Source organism: Drosophila yakuba, chromosome 2L (genome assembly GCF_016746365.2).
Source record: "Drosophila yakuba strain Tai18E2 chromosome 2L, Prin_Dyak_Tai18E2_2.1, whole genome shotgun sequence".
NCBI classification, from domain to species: Eukaryota; Metazoa; Arthropoda; class Insecta; order Diptera; family Drosophilidae; genus Drosophila; species Drosophila yakuba.
In genome coordinates this window covers 8,025,865-8,042,113 of record NC_052527.2, presented here as the reverse complement: position 1 = coordinate 8,042,113, position 16,249 = coordinate 8,025,865, and the positions used below count along the sequence as shown (strand labels likewise).

The 16,249-nt window shown below is 41.7% G+C and overlaps 7 protein-coding genes across 10 annotated transcripts in view; 5 read left to right on the top strand and 2 right to left on the bottom strand.

The window, feature by feature from the left end:
- The first annotated feature begins 914 nt into the window (after nucleotides 1-914).
- Nucleotides 915-6,093, top strand: LOC6527278 (basic proline-rich protein). Its single transcript, XM_002088336.3, has 3 exons — nucleotides 915-1,066; nucleotides 3,684-4,783; nucleotides 4,855-6,093. The coding sequence occupies exons 2-3, from the start codon at nucleotides 3,685-3,687 to the stop codon at nucleotides 5,847-5,849; spliced, it is 2,094 nt and encodes a 697-aa protein (XP_002088372.1). The 5' UTR covers nucleotides 915-1,066; nucleotide 3,684; the 3' UTR covers nucleotides 5,850-6,093.
- Nucleotides 6,094-6,921: 828 nt separating this feature from the next.
- On the top strand, nucleotides 6,922-7,573 carry LOC6527277 (RNA-binding protein with serine-rich domain 1-B). The gene has a single exon (XM_002088335.2). The coding sequence runs from the start codon at nucleotides 6,922-6,924 to the stop codon at nucleotides 7,537-7,539; it is 618 nt and encodes a 205-aa protein (XP_002088371.1). The 3' UTR covers nucleotides 7,540-7,573.
- Nucleotides 7,574-7,686: 113 nt separating this feature from the next.
- LOC6527276 lies at nucleotides 7,687-8,429 on the top strand. Its single transcript, XM_002088334.4, has 2 exons — nucleotides 7,687-7,942; nucleotides 7,997-8,429. The coding sequence occupies exons 1-2, from the start codon at nucleotides 7,858-7,860 to the stop codon at nucleotides 8,368-8,370; spliced, it is 459 nt and encodes a 152-aa protein (XP_002088370.1). The 5' UTR covers nucleotides 7,687-7,857; the 3' UTR covers nucleotides 8,371-8,429.
- Nucleotides 8,430-8,598: 169 nt separating this feature from the next.
- On the top strand, nucleotides 8,599-9,532 carry LOC6527275. The gene is made up of 2 exons (XM_002088333.4): nucleotides 8,599-8,810; nucleotides 8,868-9,532. Exons 1-2 carry the CDS (start codon nucleotides 8,669-8,671, stop codon nucleotides 9,491-9,493), a joined length of 768 nt encoding a protein of 255 aa, XP_002088369.1. The 5' UTR covers nucleotides 8,599-8,668; the 3' UTR covers nucleotides 9,494-9,532.
- A 47-nt stretch (nucleotides 9,533-9,579) lies between these two features.
- On the bottom strand, nucleotides 9,580-10,119 carry LOC6527274. The gene has a single exon (XM_002088332.3). The coding sequence runs from the start codon at nucleotides 10,027-10,029 to the stop codon at nucleotides 9,643-9,645; it is 387 nt and encodes a 128-aa protein (XP_002088368.1). The 5' UTR covers nucleotides 10,030-10,119; the 3' UTR covers nucleotides 9,580-9,642.
- Nucleotides 10,120-10,175: 56 nt separating this feature from the next.
- On the bottom strand, nucleotides 10,176-12,847 carry LOC6527273. Of its 2 annotated transcripts, none has more exons than XM_002088331.4 (4): nucleotides 11,214-12,847; nucleotides 10,900-11,004; nucleotides 10,751-10,847; nucleotides 10,176-10,660 (listed from the first exon to the last, which is right to left on the bottom strand). In XM_002088331.4, the coding sequence occupies exons 1-4, from the start codon at nucleotides 12,705-12,707 to the stop codon at nucleotides 10,251-10,253; spliced, it is 2,106 nt and encodes a 701-aa protein (XP_002088367.1). In that variant the 5' UTR covers nucleotides 12,708-12,847; the 3' UTR covers nucleotides 10,176-10,250. The 2 variants fall into 2 exon arrangements, with proteins under 2 accessions (XP_002088367.1, XP_015053653.1); XM_015198167.3 differs by having other exon boundaries at nucleotides 10,625-10,688.
- A 388-nt stretch (nucleotides 12,848-13,235) lies between these two features.
- Nucleotides 13,236-16,249, top strand: part of LOC6527272 (disks large homolog 5) — a 28,572-nt gene continuing 25,558 nt past the window's right edge. For 2 of the 3 annotated variants that reach the window (XM_015197668.3, XM_002088330.4), the window contains exon 1: nucleotides 13,240-13,790. The gene's annotated coding sequence lies outside the window, so the exon portion shown is untranslated. Of the gene's footprint in view, nucleotides 13,791-16,249 lie in introns of all 3 variants that reach the window. The other variant, XR_005560392.1, reaches the window with a different exon arrangement.

Below are 16,249 nucleotides of genomic sequence, written 5' to 3'. Positions count from 1 at the left end.
TTGGCTATAGAGGTCGTGTCATTCAAAGGTTTTGGCCGCTGGTCCGTTTGATATTATATATTTATCATTGCGTACAATAAATATCTAATTTTGAACTTATAATTTTTTAAGGAAACATAAGAAAATATTACCGCACAAATTGTTACGAGTCTAGAAAATTTGTTTAAATATAATATGTACATACTTATTATGTTTATTTGTAGAATAGTCATCCGTGTAATCGGTTCCCCTAATCTTAAAGTTAGTCGCTCCAAGCGGGAATTATGGTACAACTAAGATAAAAGATATAGATAAAATGCTTTAAATAAGAAAATTTAATACAAAATAGCAACCTCAAATATATCAGGTATGTACACAGAGAAAACGGGACAGAGCAGTGGGTGACTGCATAGAAAAAAATTAGGTTACCACATTTAATCCGTTGTTTTCTTGTTTTTAAAAATTAGTACTTAGTAATTAGTAAGAACAACATATTTAAGTTATGATTAATGCCGTATATTTATACTTTAAATATTTAACTTGCTAACTACACTTTTCACAAAACCCAGACTATTAAAAAAAAAACCAATAATGTTAGCATTTACATATGTTTAAGAGATTTATAAATTTCTACAGCGTTTTATTTTGATTAATATAATATTAATATAATGAAATATATAATAATATATGTATATAATATATTTTGAATAATATTTTTTTCATAAAGGAACTAGAAAAGCAATTAATTGTTTCAAGGTTGCGAAAGTAGGAATTAAAATGAAGGCAGGTAGAGGCCAAGCTACTTATGCTAAATGCAAACTGCCCACCCAGTTTCGCACAGTGCATTGACCACCGCCACTGTCTCCGTCACCGTCACACCATCACCAACAACGTGTTGGATTCGCTCTCGCGGTCGCCGCTCTGTCCGCCGCAAATCGCTCCCGAGAAAAACGCCAAACGCAAAACGCGAGCGGTTGGTTTTCGGTTTGCTGCCGCAGCTCAGTTGTTCGAGAAACTTTGCACGAAACAAAGCGAAAATCGCGCGCGGCAAACAGCAAACAGCAAGCGGAATACACAGAAAAGCAGAGTAAATATCCAAATAAATTAAGGTTTATCACATTTATGTCGAAGGGGGTGTTGTGAGTGGTGAATGTCAAGAATTTAAATACTGAACTATCAAAATTCGTTCCTTCATTTGTGTGCAGTTAAAACTGTCATTTCCTTGGGTTAAACATAAAGTGGTGGCTGCTTTTGTTTATTATTTTTTTGCAAAAATTGCCCGACTTGAAGGTCACTGAAAAACAAAAAGAAAACATTTTGCTTGTGGAATTGCGTTCAATTATACCAGAAGCCATACATATTAAATTCCATTTTCAGTACAAATCAATATATTCCTTACAATTATTGTTAATTATTTTGCATATATAAAACAAGCAGAAGTATCTGATTAATCTGCATATGTATGTATGTCTTTAATTACTACGAGTTTATTGTGTTCAAAGGCAAAGGCACTCAGCAAGTTATATTCAAATTGTGGATTACTACGTAGCACTTCGGCAAGGGAAATCATTGAGGGACTAGAGTTTATACAATTTATTACAAAATAATTTATTACATGTGCATAAATCAAATTAGAATTGAGTTTGATAGCTGATAAAAAAAGATAATATGTAAAACTAGACATTTAGCTTATGATGCATGCAACAGGTTTATATTCAGCTTTCTAACAAAATTAAAAATATATACAACGAAACATAATTTAGTAATAGTGGCACTATTCAATTATTAGATAATTCCTCTAGAAACAGCTGCCTGCTCCCTCATTAGTTAAGCAAATAAAATTTTATATAAACTCATTTAGTTTCCAGACCAACTGACCAAATAGCAAATAAACCCGATTCGTGCCAAAATGTTTTCGAAGAGGCACCCACTCGAAAAAACACATAACTGGCTTTCGACGCCCAATTAACTTGAATGTTATTTCTTTTTTGAATGAGTCTTCGCATTTCTTCCATATATGTACCAGTATTATGTAAGTCTGCTCCAAAAAAGCTCTTTTGAAGGCTCAGTACATAAAGTGAATCACTTATTTATTACTGAACAATTCATTGGTATTAAAGCGATTTGCATGGAACACATTTTAATCTCAAAATGCTTTGACATCTGACCTAAAATCTGCCAATAGCAAACGATGTCTACGTCTAATCTAGTAATGAGTAACATCAATATTATATGTACGAAGTATATTTTTTAATTCCCCTAATTGTGATGGTTATTAGATTTTCCCAAATTTGTTGAAGGTTTGGTTTCAAACAACTCTGTCATCGAACTTGTGCTAATCTCCTAGTTTTTTGCCATTAGACACGAACGGTAAGCTTTGTATTTCAAGAATGAATAAGCAAGAATTGTTATTAAGATGCTCCAAAACAAGTAGAATTCGTAGAAATCGAGGCACTGTGAGTAAACAGACACGAGATAAGAGATTTTGTGTTGAACCGCTACAATTTCCCCACTGACGTCATAGCTGCGCATGCGTTGCAGTTCAGTGGTTTTGATGAGTCATCAAACCAGTTTGTCATGTTTTTAGCATCACATCACTCGCAGGTTACAGAAAGTGCATTTGGTCAGTTCCAAACAAGAGTTTACCCAGAACTGCATGTATGTAAATGAAGCACAGAAATCTATTGTTTATAGGTGCGAAATTTAACTGATAAAGTCTATTGAATTGAGCAGCAAATGTGTTGTAATTTACTCTTAGTTCTAGATTGTAAAAGTCCTTAGTCTGAATACTTCCCGCGACTTTTGCCACCTTGTGGCGTGATAAAGAAAGCTTCCGTTGACCTCTTAAGCCGCAGACATGACCTTTAAATTCTTGTGTTTATAGTGCTGGAACCCAGCGTGGGTGTGTTCGCGAACCGAAGGCGAAACTCAATGGAGTGTAGCCACGCGACCAGCCGCCCAAATCAGCAAGTTAATTATCATTAGAGGACCGCCCAAGACACGCATAACGCGCTTCTAATTTGGTCAAATAAAGTGGTCTCCCACCTCCTGGAAAATTTGCAATCAGGGCGTGACACTCGCTGTTTTTTTTTTTAATATTTGAAGTGAAACAGAAATGTTCTAGAACTGCGGAATACTTGAATCGTACACACATTTAGCTATTCAAATGTCAGCTACCGAGAAAAACTAACAGGAAAACGAGTATCATTAGGCTAACCATAATTTGAGTGTATATTAGCGTAAATTGAATCAATTGTTTTTTTACACAAACATTAAGACAAAACCATACTGGCTGATGATGACTGACATTGGGGTGCTGCAGGAAGCAAACCAATAAGGTCGTCTGCTGTAGTCGAGGATTTAATACCGTGTAACGGCGATTAAAACTATTTCCTTACTAGAAACACATTGGCAAAAATATTTAATCGTAACACAAGGATCATAATACGAAACTAATTATACTTTTTAATTGAATTCTAGTCAAAAATAAGAAAGGGTGTAAATGTTACACATATATTTAAGTTAAACTGGAGGTATGATTTTAGTGGATACTACATTATTTTGGTTAGGAAGTAAAAGACCTTATTATATCATGGGAGGCATGATGCTTTACTCAACAGCCCACTAGAAAAACACTGGAAATCCCAAAATAAATGAATCGAGCTGCTGCCATTGTGTCTAATTGAGTGCTGGATCCATTTCAGAATGACCCCTTACCCGACGCGGCTCAGTGGCAGCCTGCTGGTGGTGGTGCTCCTAATCTTGGCCCTGACCACCGAGGACGTGCACGCCAAATGGAAATCCAGTGGCAGCAGAAGTCGCAGCAGCAGTAGCAGTTCCTCTAGTTCTAGAAGGACCTCATACCCATCGCATTCAGCTCCATCGTACCACCCAGCTCCATCGCATCGCCCAGCTCCTGCTCCACACCACGATAATGTCAGGCTGAGCTACGGCGGTGGATCCCACTCGCAGCCAGTGAGCAAGGTGAGCAGCTCTCAGACACACAGTGCAGCTCCTTCGGCGCCCGCCTCACCATATGGCTGGAATGTCCAATCCAAGCCCCAAGGACCTCCGCCGGCGTACTCACCCTCGAATCCAGTGGGCGGAGCTCACACCAACATACATGAGCGCCCGCCAGCCTACAATCCGGCATACAAGCCAGCTCCACCCAGCTACTCGGCCGCCACACAAACGCACAGCAACACGAATCTCCAGAGCCCATCTCGTCCAGTTGGACCACCCAGTCCCGCTGCCAGTTCCAGTTCCAGTTCAAGTGGTTCCCACTACTATGGCGGAGCACACAACACAGCGTACAGAGGACGGAATAACTCCACTGGCGGATATCAGCCTATAACGGCCACCAATGCCCACAATGTGCAGTCGAGCTATCCGCGCCAACAGTTGCCAGCAGGTGCCACCTACCATCCGGCGGGTCAGCTTCCAGCCGGAGCCACCTATCACCCAACGGGTCAATTGCCAGCGGGAGCTTCGTACCACCCAGCGGGTCAAGTGCCCCACGGAGCCAGCTACTATCCCACGGGTCAAGTGCCCCACGGAGCCACATACTATCCCACGGGTCAGGTGCCAGCCGGTGCCAGTTATCATCCTTCGGGTGGATATCCCGCAGGAGCTTCTTACCATCCAGCCGGCCAAGTGCCCCACGGAGCCACCTACTATCCACAAGGGCCAGTCGGAGGAGGTCTGCCCGCAGGAGCCACCTTCCTGCCCGCTGGAGGAGCTTTGCCAGCAGGCGCTGTTTACTATCCACAGCCACCGCAGAAGTCCTCCTCAGGCTTGGGATTGGGTGAGTCTAAAGTGGAATAAGCCGCAGCAAGCACAGTCGTCCTAACTAACTGGTATTTCTCTATTCAACAGGCACTGGTCTAATTGCTGGAGCTTTGGGAGGCGCCATCCTGGGTCACGCACTGACCCCCACCCACACCCGTGTCGTGGAGAGTTCCAATTCCTATTCCGGCGGTGGTGGCGGTGGAGGTGGAGGCGGCCATGGTGGTGACGACAAAATCATCATTATCAACAACGGCCCACCTGGATCTGTGACCACCACAGATGTGGGTTCGGGTACTACGGTGATAAATGCTGGAGGCAACCAAGCAGCCGCTTCTCCAGCGCTACCAATGCCACCTGTTTATGCCGCTCCACCTGCTACTGGCACTGAAGCTCTACCCCTTCCTCCAGCCCCGCCAGTGGCAGGATCAGTTCCACTGGCGCCTTTGGGTCCATTGCCCCCTGCTCCCGCTGACCCAGCGGCACCTGCACCTGCATTTGCTTCTGGAGCTCCTGTTGCTCCTGTTGCATCTGGAACTCCTGTGGCTCCTGTTGTTCCTGTTGCTCCTGTTGCACCTGCACCCGCAGCTGCAGGCAATCCAACGGATCCGAATGCGCCAGTTCCTCCTGCGCCTGGAGCTCCGGCTGATCCCAATGCACCACCTGCTGGTGGCATTATCTGTGTGCCCGTTAAAGTGCCCGGTCCGGATCCCAACGATCCTACCAAGACTATTGAGCTGGATCAGGTCGCGTGCTATCCAGCTCCGCCACCGGAGACTGCTCCGCCAGCCAATGGAACGGCACCGGCAGTGGACGGTGCTGTACCTCCTCCCGTTTCCGCCCCCGGAACCGTTCAACTGGCTCCCATCCAGGCCACCACTCCTGTGACCATTCCCGAGGGATCCGTGCCCTTGGCTCCCATCACTCCCGGTGGTCAGCCGGATATCATGAAGATGCCAGGTCTGACACAGGCTCGACTGTCGGCTAACCTCAAGGATGCGCACAATGTGGCAGAGCGAACCCTTGGACACTTTAGCCTCATCTCCACAATGGTGACTCTGTTGGTGGCCTACTGTCTCCACTAAGTGCCCGTCGCCTTCACAAAACCCTCAAGTGACTCAAGGACACAGTCTCATTAGCAACCGAAAGGCCTTATCTAATTTATTGCCATTCTCTGGGACTCAGATTCGTATGGAAATACCTATACGACTAACACCAACCATATATTTTGTATAAAAATAAAACACTATCGAATTTTTGATATATACTCGTAGTTCTGTTAGATCTGAATGTAAGCCACTAATAAATGTACCAAACAATTAAAATGTACTTATAAGTGTTGATTTTTAAAATGGGCAACAGAGTGGAGAAAAAGGGACAACTACTAGAATATAAATTATATTAAATATGGTTTTTTTTAAAGATGATCAATATTCTAGTGAAAGCTGTGTTGTCTAATGTTGACTAATGCCAGTTTAAACCCTTTTTTTAAAAAATATTTCGGACCACTATAACATTTAAGATCAAAATATGACTTTAAAAATAGCAGAACAGAAATCTTATGGATGTTGATTTTGAAAACTAAAATACTAAATAAAAAAGTACCTTTGTAATTCCTAATAATCAGAGCTATGTTGTTTTTGAACATAAAGTCGAATATGACGGAATATAATTTTTTTGCGTATAATTTATAATTATATAATTTTTGCGTATTTACGCTCCAAACTGCCAAAATTACATACAAGAAGACTATTTTTCAAACTCAACTTAGTGACGACAGATTATAAACTAAGCGTAAACTAATCAGCATCATTTTGACCCCGTAGTCAAAATCTGATTGATTAGGCGGTCCAGAAAATACATAAATACCGACCGCAATTTTTTCGGAAGCTTAGTTGTTTCATATACTTTCTCAGAATTGAAGCAATTTTCGCGGTACCAAAAATCGCAATAAAAAGTAAACAATTACATTCAGGCAACGAAAAAATTCTTGTCTTCCAGAATCCAAGTTAAAGATTACAGGTAATATAATCCTTAAAAAACAGTTGCTGCCAAAAAAGTTTACGCACTGCCGAATAAATAAAATGTTTTATGTCTTATCAAAAATCTTTTTAAATTCAATTCGAATTTACCTAAATATTAAATGTCTATTTCAGAATGTCTCGTTTCCCGAGCGGGCTGAAGAGCATCCTGGTGATGGTGATGTTCCTCCTGACCCTAAATATTGCAATGGGAACTCCCCGTGGCGGAAGTAGTAGCAGCTCTCGCTCCAGTTCTGGATCCAGTTCCCGCTCCAGTTCTGGATCCAGTTATAAACCTAGTTATAGATCCAGTTCTCAGTCCAGTCCTGGATATAGTTCTAGATCCATTTGGTCCCTTTTTGGTTCTAGTTCAGGGAATGGCGGACGGCACTCCGACTCTCCTCCATCCTATTCATCTTCCTCGAAAACCTATTCGCTCCCATCGTTCCACTGGGAAAGACTTTCGCCCAAAGGACCTCCGCCGGCGTACTCAGCTCATGATACTGTAAGTGGAGCTCGCACGAACATTCGCGAAACTCCGCCGGCCTACGAGCCCCAAAAAAAGGCATCCAGCTCCCTATATCATTCCCACCCTTACTACAGAACGACTACCTCCAGCTACAGCTACTACCATAATAAGGATCAGAGATATAACGCCACCGAGGATTATTTACTCGGTGCCGCCACCAACTCACATAATCCCCTCAATGGGTACATTGTTCTTATCACGACTTTTCTGTATTTGTTATTGTAAAAGAACGTCATTTAAATAAACCAAAATTGTATTAAGCTATGCAAGAACAAATGTTTGAAAATGAGAACTTAAATTTGGAACGAAAAAGCTCCTATCCCCGAGCTTTTCAAAAAAACAGCAGTCTGCAAAAGCAGCTGATTCTATATGGCATTATACATTATCGTTCTCAAGAGAGAGAAAAACTTCCCTTAGGCTTTGCTTCGAGGATTTCCATCTGGCAGCTCTACAGCTGATCAGACATCCTCAAAACGTGACTGTGAAATAGTGTCTGCGTTGTTTTCTAAATCAAGACTTCTCGTGAACAGGATCCCATTTAGAATGGTCCCCTATCGGATGCGTCTAAAAGGTAGACCATCAATGTTGGTGCTCCTTGTAGTTGCTTTTACCAATTTAAACATTCTTGGTGAGTTTCATTCGGAACGTGGTCATGAGTCGTCTTAATATATATTCCTTACAGGCACAGGACCCACTGCTGGAGTCTCTGGAGGTGCCGTCATTGATCACGACCTCACTCGCACCCACATCCTCGCCGTGAAAAGTGCCCATCTCCATTCCGACCACCAGGACGCAACTGTATCAGCCGGAGGTATGGCCACCAGTGATCAAGGATCCCAGCTCAATACAGAAGAACACCAATCCGATGCTCACTCTTCTACTCCAAAAGCTGAAACCATTCCTGTAGCCGAGGAAGAACCTAATCCAGATCTGACAAGTTCCAACGAGTGGGAGGACTTTCCCTACATCATCTGCTACGGACCCAATGTGGCTCAGCAGACCATTGGGAACTTGGGGTTTATCTTTCTGATGGCAATCCTTGTTGTGAGCAATTGAAAGTAAATATGTGGAAAAAAAAAATAAAATTTAATAAGATTGGTATACTTAATAAAAATATATTTACTGCATAGCATAACATAACATTTCAATGAGATATTTATGATTACAGCATTGATATTGTAGAACATAGTTAAAAGTTTATCGCACATATCGCGATAAAAGTTATACCAATTCATAGAGTTGCTGCACTTTACCCTGCAAACCCTAAACTCAATTTGTTCAACGTCAAGTTGACAGCAGCAAAATTGGAACATTATTATAGATAATAGATAGATAAAACAATTGAATTTGAGAGATGGACAAGAATACAAACTACAAGCTGAGCGAGAGCGAATTGGATATCCACTCCGATTTGGAGTTTGTGGACAGTCTGCTGAAGGACCTGCGTCTGGAGGCGGAGCCGCAGGCTCGTGGTGTCATCTTGGATCTGGCTTACAGTGAGTTCACGTCAAATATAGAAATATAGAAGCTTATAAGGTGAATGTCTGATATAGCTTTGGCTAGGGACAAACTCGTCGAGGCTCAACGTTTCGCAAAGTTGGCCAACCGCTCCAACGTGAGTGTTGAGGACTTGGAGATGGCAAACCTGGAGCGGACAGAGGAGCTCAGCAGGAGACTGAACCATCAGCCGGTGAAGACCCTGGTTCCCAGCCAGACATCTCTGGCCACGCCCACTGTGAACCGCGGTCTAATGCTGCCCACCTGGCGGCAGTGCCAGGTGGGTGTCATGGCCGAATTGAAGGACAAGAGCGCTGAGCCTGTGCCTGCGAATCCCAGAGTTGTGGTGCTCCCGAAAACGGCAACAGCTACTGCTGCAGGTCCTGGCCTTAACACTGCCACCAATGCGATGCTGGCGCCTGGATCTTCAAATCAGGGTCGTAACACTGCTAATCCCATTACTCGTCCCGTTGGATCTAACATGAATCCTCCCGAGAACTTTTCCAAGCCAACCGTTCATCCACCAAGCACTCGATCTAATCATCGTCACACAATAAGAAGTCAATCGACTCCTAGGATGTACACCAGTAGAGTCACGGGGGGCTACGTATCGGCTTCTTCCCAGAGCTCGACTGCTGGAGTACCAGGAGGAGCCGTGAAAAAGCCACGCATGCAGCAATAAAATAATTGAAATCTTTGAAAATAAAATTTTTACAAGAAATATTCAATTTGTTATATATTTTTGGTGAGGTCTAAACGTTATTTAAATTTATTTTGTTTGTTGTCCGGAAAAACTGATGAGAGACTTTTAATTACAAATTTGGCGTATGACTATTTTTTACTTTTGGGATCCTTAGCATTGGTATCTACTTCCACCTTTTCGTGCACCATGTCGTCGATACTCCGCTGTAAGTCATCCGAGAATCGCTTGTAATAGAAGGGAACCTGGACGCCCAAGGCGTTGAACGTCTTCTTGATCGTCTCATTCCAGGCATCCACCATGGACTCCTGCCAGGGCTTCACCTCCACATTCTCGTTGCACTTGTCGCAGCGCCAGCAGCAGAATCGGTTCATCAGGTCCTCGGTGTAGGGACTCACCTCCCGTTTGGCGCCTTCGAAGAGCACCTGTGTGTGGTGGGAGTTTTCCCAAATTCCCAGCTCTTGGGTTCCATAAACTGCACCGGCCACCAAAGCCAAGCGGATCAGGAAGAAAGCCATTGAATGGATTTAGTTTTCAATAAATAAATAAATACGCCCAATAAGCTAAAACTTGTAATTTTGTGTAAAATTTTGACACATCTGATTTGATTCAGCTGGGATTTTTCTTCACTTCACCTTATAAATTAAAAACCTCACAAATAGAATACATGTTGAAGATTTGTTTGATTTATTTTTTTGGCCAAGACACCTACATATGTACTTTCATCTCATAGGCAAATTTATTTAGAGATAGCTATGCTTGCACTCATCTTAGATTCTAGAATCTTTAATTCGATTATGGCGATTTTCTTCTGCAAATTGTCATGCTGTGCCCTTAATTCCTCAACACTCTCCTGCTTAATGGCAATAAACTTCTCGGTTCGATCAAAATCGGCCAACAACTTGGGGTAGCACATAATGCCACCTTTACGGCGAACTTCTTTGATCTGGTCAAGAAGTTTGTTGTGTATCAGATTACAGGTATATACTTTATCTCGCAATTCTAAGTGATGCTTTTCCTTTTTTCGCAACTCATTTTTGGCCACCCGGAATGTGCGATTCAGCAGTTTTCGTCGACATTTCAGATGTGAAATGCTATGTACTTTCGTTTTTACCAGCATATACATTCGATGCAGCTCAGCGTTTTTATCTGTAAGAAAAATGATGATAGGTAGGTACTTTTTAATTGTTATTTTAATTAATTCCTATAATTTATCAGGGCTATACTCGTTCTACTTACTGTTTAGAGCGGTAACCATCTGATGAACGTCGTGTTCGGCGGATAGATAAGTTGTCAATTTGACTTCCCCAGTATTCGCCTCAATTTCATCGAGTTTCTATGGATAAACCTTTTTAGTCACCGAACGTATTTCAATTCGTAGTTCCGACCTGTTTGATGTAGGAATTGTTATGCTGCTTTATGATCAAAATCAGCCGTGTCGCAGACATCACATCGCGTTTTTTTCTCATTTGTTGCAGAGCGGTTTCAGTTACCTAGTTGAATAATAAAAATGTATTTTTTATTTCCCTCTACTTATTTTATAAAAATTTTACAAATTTATATTAACAAGAAGAAAGCATTAGCTTTTCGCACCATTTCTTCGTTTAATATAAAAAATTTAAAAAAGTCCTATAAACATGAACCGTAATATCAATAAATCATTTTAGTTGTCAAATTAGCAAATTAGATTTTGAAGACTCACAAGTCGAAGATGTTCAGAGGGTTGGGAGTCCCGAAAGATAGTATTTCTAAAGATCTCCTCCATTTTCTCGAGCTTCTCGTTGTCCTCCAGTTGCATCCGCTCCAATTCCACCAGCAATCGCTCTTTTTCAGCCAGATGAATCTCCTCAGCCTGTACTTTCCGGTGAAGCCAGTGGTCCAATTCGTTCAGGGCATCTAAGTATCGCCTCCGATGGGTCTCCTCGATGGAGGAACTAGGGTTCGCCGTTACAAGGGAGTACTTGAATCGGCGTAGGTGGTGTTCGGTCAGGCGTTTGGTCAGTAGATCGTTGTCGTATCTCTCCCACTGGTAATCGTCGAGTTCCCTAAAAAGTCGGTGCAATAGCTTACTTTTGTCCAGATTTTTCGTCCGCAAATAGTCTGTTTTATCGAATATGTCCACAACTTTTCCAATAAGCCCATCCAAATAGCCCTGGACTAACTGATCGACGGAAAAAGTAGAATGTATGGGCTTGGGACCAGAGGCTGAGCTCCAGGACTTTGATGACATGTCCCTAAAAGTGGGCACGTGACTCGATTTGTGTGGCATTTCCTGCGGTCCCCAATCGCTTTCGTCATCAGATTCCAGTTCTGAGGGCGAAATGGTCGACGGACTGAGCACGGCGGCATTGTTTTTCGGAGGAAGTGCTTCATTAGTGGACTCGTTTGGCATGAGGCTTTCCGCTGAAGAGGCCAATGAACTGCGTGACAATGGAATCTGTGACTTTTCTAATTCCAAGCCCTGCTTCTGCTGCTCCTGCTGCTCTTGCTGCTTTTCCACATTCCTCTCATCGATGCCCCAATTCTGATCCATGCTCCTGGTAGCTACAAGTTCGTCACAATCAGGTATGTCCCTGAGGGCTTCAAGAATATCAAAACGCATCCTAATGTTCGAGTCGGAGGATGCACTCGTCTGGTCTTCGCGCTCAGTCGTATTTCCATCATCGGGTTCCATTTTATCGCCTTCACTTTGATCACTCTGAACCTCCTCCTCACTTTCAGTGGAACTAGTTATGTCCAGATTTGAATTCTGAGCTTCATCGATGGCGTCCAGTCTCTTAAGCTTATATATATGCAACGGCTCTTCATTAATTTTTGATACTTTTTTTTTGATAGTCCCTCTCGACTTCTTTGAGGCTGCCGAACTTATGGAAAACGCCGAGTTTTTTTTGCCAATGGATTTCGTCCACTTATTGGGCATTTTTCGTTGAGAGAAACGAATGGGCACTGAAGTGCTCCAGAGACTTGCCACATTAGATGGCATATGCTCATCGGAATCCGTACTATAACTCCGGGTGCTCACTGTACCGACTATCGGTTTTGCGGAAGTTATGTGGCTTCCTCCGGAAGTCTCCTCCTGTTTGGCGTTCTCATCGTTCACGACTGATCGATCTTTTTTTTCCCGCAAATATAACATCTTCTTGGGAGCTCTTTTACCTTTAATGAATGAAAAAAATGTTCGCCCTGGCTTGGCCATTTTCCAAAAGGATGTAAGTACGTGCAACTAGTGCAAATAGCAGCGAGCTGCAAACAAATATTAAAAATTACAAAGAACAGAAAACAAAGAAACAACAAAGGCTTGAATTAAATATTGTGTAATGATATCATGTTTGATTAAAATCTCCTAGGATTAATTTAAACATAAGAAATTTTGTTGCTTAGCGAAGACACTTTTAGCACGTTAACACTCCTAACTTAGCGCGTACACACTCCCCACATAGTATATACGCTCTTTGGGACAGCGCTGCCATATCGGGAGCTGCCATCCCAATACTATGAGTTTTCGACATAAGTCGTTATTATAACATTGAGGCAGTTTGCAAAAATTATCGTATTATATGTATACTTTTATAGCTTCAACAATATGGATTTATTTGTTTCCTAATATAGCTGGCCTAATGAATCGATATTGATAAATTCTATCGATTTCTTAGAGTGCCCGTTTAAATGAATAATATAGTATAAAACGTATATTTCTTGGTGCCGGAGGGTGTTATTTATCGATAACTCCACGGTCACACTGGTGACGTTTTAGTGAAGAAGTTGTGTTGTTTTTTTTATTTCATTTCGTTCAATTTTCGTTGGCCATTCGTCATCGTTTTCGCTGGAGTGTTCCAAAAGTGTTTAAGCGCTGTAAAGTTTGAGCTTCTGCGCAACGCTCTAAGAAACGGAACTTCCGGAATCCGGATGCGCAAGCGAAAACGGTAAAAGTCGTCGGTTGTTCCGTTCAACGTCCGCCTGTTGCATCTCTCCCTCTCTTTCCCGCGGCGCTGGAATTGGGGTGGAGCTCGCCCCCTCTCTTTCGCGCGCCCATTCAGCTGTTGCGTTCGCGTGCGTGCGTGTGAGTGTGCGTAATAAGACTTTCGTTCTAAAGGAAAATACGATATATTTCACTATTATTCGGCCGAATAAGCGTGCTTGTGGCCAAGATAAACTCCAATCTCGGGAAAAAAGGGTTTATATAATCCGCCGTGCTGTCCCCTTTTGTGCGTTGGCCAGCTTTTCATCTCATCCATTCGGCCAACTTGTTTTGCCCGCCTGCGAGTGTGTTCGTGTGTCGGTAAGTGTGTGTGCAAGTGTGCATACATGTTGCTATTAATTTACGCTTTCTGCTCGGCTGCTTCAATTAATTCTTTAGCTTAGTCTCGATGCTTTAACTCGACTACCTAATTGCCACACATTTCGTTTTCGCAAGCAATACATGATTGTAAGAGTTACCAAAAACTGCGTAACTTCACCTTTTTCTACTCTTCTCCACTTATCCTCCTTTTCCTCCTACCCTCGCCCACTCCCTCCCATTTTCCGTTCCCCATTGCGGTTGTATTTAAATTTGATTCGTTCAATTGTGAAAATCACGGTTTCACAAAAATTGTGAAAGTTTCGTTTTTCCAAAGCATTGCTTGTCATACTTACTCGCACACTTCAAATATATACAGCAATGGTCAAAATAGTATTACTAGCAAATTTAAAAAATCGTTTAAGTAACTTTTAAAAGCTATAATGTATGTTGGGTCTAAAAATCATATATATGTACTAATAAGGTCATTTTTTAAATTTTTAATCTAATTTAGCGATTGCTATTTTTAAAAACACCTTATTTTCTCTCGGCTATTCTTTTGAATATATGTTTTTTTTTTTTAAGTATTGAGAGCGGAAATATTTATCGTGGATATAAAAGAAATATATATTTGTTAAATCATTGAAGTAATTAAAAGAAAGGAATTAAATCAAGTCCCAAATCAAGAGAAATACCGGAATACAGTTTATTTAGTAACAAATATGGGAACTGCGCTACGATTTCTAACGCACTGAATCAAGCAATTTTTCCCGCTAGTTACACCCGTTACTCGTAGAGTAAAAGGGTATCCTAGATTCGTTAAAAAGTATTTAACAGGCAGATGGACCATATAAAGTATATAAATTCTTGATCAGGATCAATAGCCGAGTCAATCTGGCCATGTCCGTATGAACGATGAGATCTCAGGATAGATACTAAAAGCTAAAAAGTTGAGACTCAGCATGTAGACTCCAGAGACGTAGACGCATCGCAAGTTTGTTAACCCATTTTGCCACGCCCCCTCTAACGCCCACAAACCGCCCAATACTGCCACGCCCACACAAAATGTTTTGATATTTTTTCATTTTTTACTAGTCTTATAAATTTCTATCGATTTGCCAAAAACTTTTTGCCACGCCCACCCACGTCTCAAATCTATGGTAATTGACAATCTTAATTTAGTCACCGCGATAAAAAAAAAAAAAAAAACTGGGAATACTGGGAGTCGAACCCATATCTTAAAGTTATACAAATTTGAAAAAAAAAAATATTTCGAGCCTGGGAATCGAACTCACGTCCCAAACCCAACAAATCTGAATCCGATTTGTACCAAATCAGGGCAGACAAAGTTCAAGTTTAACCTAGGATGCTGTCCCATTGCCGCCGGCGGTAGTGGAGTCAGCTTCGACATCCTTGTCGGAGAGAACTGACGCCGGCCGGAGTTCAAGCCCAGGTATAGTATGGAACCGGGACTTAATCCCGGTGGTAAAAGTTCTAAAGCCAAAAATTACTGACGATTGTTTATTGTTGATTGTTGATTGTTGATTGTTAATTGTTAATTGAACACAAACAGACATACAAAAATACACTTTTCTTTTAACATAAAAGAAAGACCAACATGGGTCACACACGTCTTGTAGTAGTTATGGGGTTATAATTAAATGTCCCACCAAAATTTAACGACGTGGGAGAACTCTTTTTTTCCTTTAACATACGAAAAAGACCAACGAGAAACCAACTAACAACTGAAAGTTATGAGGTGGTAGTACCAAATGTCCCACCAAAAAATTCCCGACCTGGGAGTCGAACTTACGCCTTAAAATTCTGCAAGGTTTAAGCATATTCTCAAGCAAAAAAAAAAAAAACTAAAGTTGAACCCACGTCTCAAATCTATGGTAATTGACAATCTTAATTTAGTCACGGCAATAAAAAAAAAAACTGGGAAAACTGGGAATCGAACCCATATCTTAAAGTTATACAAATTTGAAAAAAAAAAAAATATTTCGAGCCTGGGAATCGAACTCACGTCCCAAACCCAACAAATCTGAATCCGATTTGTACCAAATCAGAGCAGACAAAGTTCAAGTTTAACCTAGGATGCTGTCCCATTGCCGCCGGCGGTAGTGGAGTCAGCTTCAGCATCCTTGTCGAAGAGAACTGACGCCGGCCGGAGTTCAAGCCCATACTATAGTATGGAACCGGGACTTAATCCCGGTGGTAAAAGTTCTAAAGCCAAAAATTACTGACGATTGTTGATTGTTGATTGTTGACTGTTAATTGAACACAAACAGACATACAAAAATACACTTTTCTTTTAACATAAAAGAAAGACCAACATGGGTCACACACGTCTTGTAGTAGTTATGGGGTTATAATTAAATGTCCCACCAAAATTTAACGACGTGGGAGAACTCTTTTTTTCCTTTAACATACGAAAAAGACCAACGAGAAACCAACTAACA